Consider the following 5,682-nt stretch of genomic DNA (forward strand, 5'->3'; position numbering starts at 1 on the left):
AGCATGCGACAATCGGACAATGTTATTCTATAATCTTATTTCCTCCAATATGTTTGAAACTGTGATGTTAACAAAAAGGAATGAAACCTGTTACCTGTCTTAGATAATTGAATAAACCTTTTTTTTTTTTGAAATGAATTGAATAAACCTTTTGAAGAATCACATAAAATAAATTTTTATTTATATTATTCTAAAAAACAGCCAAAATTAGTTGTTAACACAAAATAAATAGCCCAACGAGTTTAACAACTTGGGCCCAAGAAAATCATTGATCCAAAACCATTACTTTGTCCAATGCAATTAGAAATCCAGAGTATAGATTGATGGGTCCCATACCAAACTCCACGTGTAACATGTAACAGTGTCTTTTTATACAGTGCGTCCAATAGATAAGAACCATTCCTTTTCTTTCTGCGAAGCACTCGCAGACTTTGTTGGTATTTTCGGCGATAACTGTTCAACCTTCTTATACCGGAATTGGATTTTGAATTTGAAATCTGCGCTTGATTTTTAGGGTTTTTAATTTTGATCAATCTTTTTGTGTATTTGGTAATTGGAGGTGTGAATTTTTAGGGTTTTGGGAGGGAAAAAAAAAGGGTTTTGATCAATGAAAGGGGAAGTACAGCTAGAGGTAACGAGTGCAGAGAACCCTAGTCCTAGTGATGCTGATCCTCTGCTAGACAAACATGCCGATTCATCGTCACCAAGGAGCTCGAGCTCGAGCTCGAATGAGATCAGGAATGAAGATATTGAGACCGGTTCGAATTCGTGTTGTCGCATTTGCCTCGAGAGCGATGCGGAGCCAGGTCAATTTTTCTTTGCTTATCGATTCGATTTCCTTTTCTTTGAATTTGATCATAATTCATGCTTTATTAGAATCATGTACAATCTTTATTTATCTGAGCAAGTAGGATTTTATTAAAGAATAAAAAATTGCAGTACAGAACAACAAACAAAAACAGAGCACTAATACTCTGCAAAGTGCCTTATTCAATTAAAAAAAAAAAAAAAAAAAACCATACCCGGTGCACAAAGCTCAACTTACCTTATTCAGTGCAGATTTTTGGGAGTTTCCATTCCCTATGATCCGAGCTTTAACTTCCGATTTTATAGGCAGCAAAATAGTGATTCTATCTTCTGTATTTAACTGGCCACTATGAAATGAATACACATATTTCTTTGGGACTATTCATGGTTAGCAGTAGCTCCCCAAGAAATCTTAGACAGAGCAGCCCTTAAATGCTTTCCTGTTTGTTACTTGTAGACCCAATTCAACAATCCCTTCCCAACGTGATTCTGCCCTGTTAGAGGTTGAAGATGTTGGCTGGATAAGAACATATTGGAAGAATTGCGCTCAGCTTTATGGCTTGTGTTGTGAGTAACTAATCAATAAATAGAAAAGGGGGCGGGGGTGAGCTGAATTGGAGTTCACTTTTACTAGAAACAGAATTAGAAAAGACCCACTTCCTTGTAGTTTTCAATCGGTTCGGCATCCCTTATTTTTAATTCTAGATGGAAGTTGAGAATATAAAAGTAGCTTTCTTTTTCTTTTTTTTGCTTGGTATGTCCTAGATTAATATTCTTGGCACACTTTTTATGTTGAAGTTATTCATATGGGTATGAGATGTATATAATTGTAGCTTTGGCATACATCTGCTTCCCTTGGTCTAATGGCTATTGTTCAATTTCGCAGAGGATGAATTAATATCTCCATGCATGTGCAAAGGTACCCAGCAGTTTGTGCATCGTTCGTGTCTTGATCATTGGCGTTCAGTTAAGGTAAACACTACTCTTTTATTTATTTATTTCAGTAGTGGTTCTTTTAATAAACGGTCTTATAGTGATTTCCCCCCCTTTTTACAGGAAGGATTTGCTTTCTCACATTGTACCACTTGCAAAGCTCAATATCACTTTTGTGTTGCATTGTTTGAGGACAACTCTTGGCGAAAACTAAAATTCAGGATTTTCGTGGCAAGGGATGTTTTTCTTGTATTCTTGGCTGTACAAACTGTGAGTGATCTTATCTTTCTTACTATTTATTGAATAGACTCTCAGAGATGCCTTTCATTTATCAATTGAGCTTCTCATCTGTAAGTCTCTGTACCATATTATTAGTATTGTTTAGAAAATTCAACTTTTTAAGATGCATTTTCTTTCTAATAAAAAAGTTATAGGTTTTGAAAACCACCATTTTTAATTTGAACTTAAATAAAAAGGTGCATTGTCTTTTCAAGTTAAGTAAAAGGTATGTTGGGAAAATTATTGACATTAAGATCGTTGATTTTTTAAAGAGTACCATATTTTGGGACACTCCAAAATGGAATAGAGGACCAATAATATGAGACTGAGGAAATAGTATAATCGGGTTTTGATGGGATGTGCGTGAATCCTGGTCTCCTAGTTAGGCCAGGGGTTTGGGGGCTGGAACCTGGAAGGCCTTCAAGCCAAATACAACTATTGGGGGAATTTTTGGTTTTTGTTTATGCTTTAATTTTTCTGTGCCCTTTATTCAGCGTCCTATTCACCTTTCAAAGAACCTAGTGTTTCATGATAGAATGAAACATATACAAAGAGATACCACTTTATAGAACTCTTCTGGATTATGGAGTGTTTTCACATGAGAAGATCCATGGGTGTCAATTGAAAAAACATGTTAACCAAGGCAGTCACCATTGAGAAGCTGAGGCTATGCTCAACTTCAATTGACTTTTGAACTTGAGTGCAAAGGAGTGAGTTGCTACAACATTCATTATGTTGAGAAGGCATGGAGCTTGATATTTTGATGGGAGATTTATGGGATGTGTATGAAGGTTAATTGACTATGTTGGTTATGCTGGGGGGTTGGAACTAAGGAGCAGGCAGGCTCCTGAGCAAAATTGGTGTTCATACAATTTATATATATGCTTAATATGTCATTACAGATGTAACATATTAAGCGTATATATATGTGACATCACATATTCACGTTACAGTTAGAATCGATAATACTTTTACATTTTTTATACTGTAAAAATATAATGAAACTAAGAGCTGTAAGGATTTTCTTTTGCCAATATCAGTGGAAATGGAAATTTGAATGCCTATATCGATTGGTTGTTTATGCGTAATATGAATCATAATGCATATTGGTGGCATTTAGGTGATGTTTCCTTACACTGGCTGGTATCTTATATTTTATTGACAGAACAATTCATTTCTCTCAAGTTTTTCCTCACTTGTTCAGTTATGTCCACTATTTTAATTTGCTTTGTTTAGTGTGGACATCTAGTCTCAACAAATTTAAGTCCTAAATAGATTCCTTAGCTTTCACCAAGTTCTTCTTGTAAGGTTTTAATTTAAACTTAATACGCTTTTGAGAAATGGAATTGAGCTTCAATTTGCGTTTATTGTTAGGCTTAGGCACAAAGCATTCTTACCGAGAACTCTCAAAAATCTCCTCTTATAAGATGTACCTTTCTTCAGGTTATTGCTGCAATGGGTGGCTTTGCATACCTAATGGATAAAGATGGGGCCTTCAGGAACTCATTCAGTGATAGTTGGGATCGGATTCTGTCAAAACATCCTATACCTTTCTATTATTGTATAGGTAAATACAATCGCTTCCTGCAGTTATTTTATATGTTTATTTAATTTACCTTGTGGGATTGAAAATCCTAATTGTAGTTTTCATACTAATGGACATGGTTATATGTAAAGCCAAACATGAATTTAATGTGTCATGTCCGTCTCTAATGGAGTTTGTCTTATTTTCTGCAATGGAGTTTCAACCATCAACTTGCTTTGATATTCTCTGTTGCTTTTAATTCATATCCTGGATATCATTGCTAGAAAATGTTGGTGTAAGTTGTGTGCTCAAAGGCATTTATACCCACTGTTGATTGATCTTTGCACTACCTGTACCATAATGTATTTTGGCTGCCCCCTCTTTTACATGTGAATAAGTATCCCTTCCATATATTATGTTATGAGATTCCCCCCCGCTGTAAAACTATTTATGTCAGCTATTCTATGGGCAGTATCTTCTGTGCCGGTCTTGCTGTAGGCTGTAGCCCATAATTAACTGGAATTGGAATTTTTTCATCTTTCTTTCAAATCTTGAAGATGTCATTATGGAATAGACTTGCTTGCTGTGGTCTAATTTTTTCTCTATACAACAACACCCCCCACAACACCCCCCCCCCCCCCCCCCCGCCCCCCCGGCCCTTACTTTTTTTTCTCTCTGCAACACACAAAAAACACATATATTGACTTCTTTATTTATGTTTATTAAGAAGGATAATGGATTAGTTGGAAAAGGTTTGCTTATTATCTTTCTGTGACACACGTCTTCAATGAAACTCTTGAATGTTTGGATTGGTCAGTGGCTTACAATGTTTGTTCTGACTCATTGAATACTTCCAGGGGTACTGGCCTTCTTTGTGCTGCTTGGATTTTTTGGGCTTATACTACATTGCTCCTCCCTCAATGGTAACGACCCTCGGATGGCTGGCTGCCAGAACTGTTGCTACGGATGGGGAATCTTGGATTGTTTTCCTGCTTCAATGGAGGCATGCTTTGCCTTGGTTATTGTTTTTGTTGTCATTTTTGCCATTCTTGGCATAGCTTATGGTTTCCTTGCTGCCACCATGGCCATTCAGAGGATCTGGCAGAGACACTACCACATCCTTACTAAGAGGGAGCTCACTAAGGTAACCTCGTACACGTTGTGCATTATGGTCTGTTGTAATGTGGAGTCAATAGTTGGCCAAGAACTGAGCTCACTTGGCATCCTTGCCACCTGTCACTAGTTGACTAAGACTTTACCCAGAATAGACAATGTTTTAGATACTAGATCATTTTTTACTGTCAGCTTTAGATATCATCATATCAATAAATCATTTCTTAAGTCAAAAAATGCTTACTATTGACATTTTGCAGGAGTACATAGTGGAGGATCTTCATGGTTGTTATGCCCCACCAAAATTGGATCCAGAACATGAAGCACGTCTGAAAATGCTTAAGCTTTTGTAGTGATGGAGGGGTGAGTGAAATTATGTCTTTTAACTTGCTGTTAAATTAATCACCATTTGGGAGCAACAATATGTATTTGTTCCACAACTTTGTTTAATACAGTGGGGAGGAAAGAGAACGGTCTTATATTCTAAGTGCTCAGAGGTATGTAACCAATCTTGCAAAGCTAAGTGAAAAATATTTGGGAAATGGGCTTATACGACCACCTGTGCTGTTATATATATATATATAGAAAGAGAGCTTGCACCATTGATAGGCCTCTGAAATGAGCAGTATGTCACACAATGCCTCCATTTTCAGTTTAAAATAGCTGTTCCGGTTTGTGTAGATCAGAAATAAAGATAAGTCTGGATGGGCCGTTCTTGTACTATGCCATTGCCTCCTCAGGTCCTCGCATTTGCTCGTCAATGGGCTGACCTATTTATGGTACATTCTATGGCCTGTTCCACTTGGCTCTGTCCATCGTTTTGGAATGAGTTGTGCGCTTTATGTAGCTCACTGAAGAGGGTTTTTTTTTTTTTTTTTTTTTTCATGCAACCATTTTGGGTTTTTCTTGTAACCGACGCATTTAAGCAACAAATTAATTGACTACGTTATTTTTTATTTTATGCAACCAACCTCAGCAAGCAACTTGCTTGCCTCCAATTGAAGTGGCGTTAAAACTTTGGAATT

The 5,682-nt window shown here is 36.7% G+C and overlaps 1 protein-coding gene across 1 annotated transcript; it reads left to right on the forward strand.

The window, feature by feature from the left end:
- The first annotated feature begins 396 nt into the window (after window positions 1–396).
- LOC126715317 (uncharacterized) lies at window positions 397–5,269 on the forward strand. Its single transcript, XM_050415871.1, has 6 exons — window positions 397–806; window positions 1,694–1,779; window positions 1,864–2,010; window positions 3,463–3,586; window positions 4,402–4,688; window positions 4,918–5,269. The coding sequence occupies exons 1-6, from the start codon at window positions 608–610 to the stop codon at window positions 5,008–5,010; spliced, it is 936 nt and encodes a 311-aa protein (XP_050271828.1). The 5' UTR covers window positions 397–607; the 3' UTR covers window positions 5,011–5,269.
- The last annotated feature ends 413 nt before the right edge of the window (window positions 5,270–5,682 follow it).

The sequence above is a fragment of the Quercus robur genome, chromosome 2 (genome assembly GCF_932294415.1).
Source record: "Quercus robur chromosome 2, dhQueRobu3.1, whole genome shotgun sequence".
In the NCBI taxonomy this organism is placed as follows: domain Eukaryota; kingdom Viridiplantae; phylum Streptophyta; class Magnoliopsida; order Fagales; family Fagaceae; genus Quercus; species Quercus robur.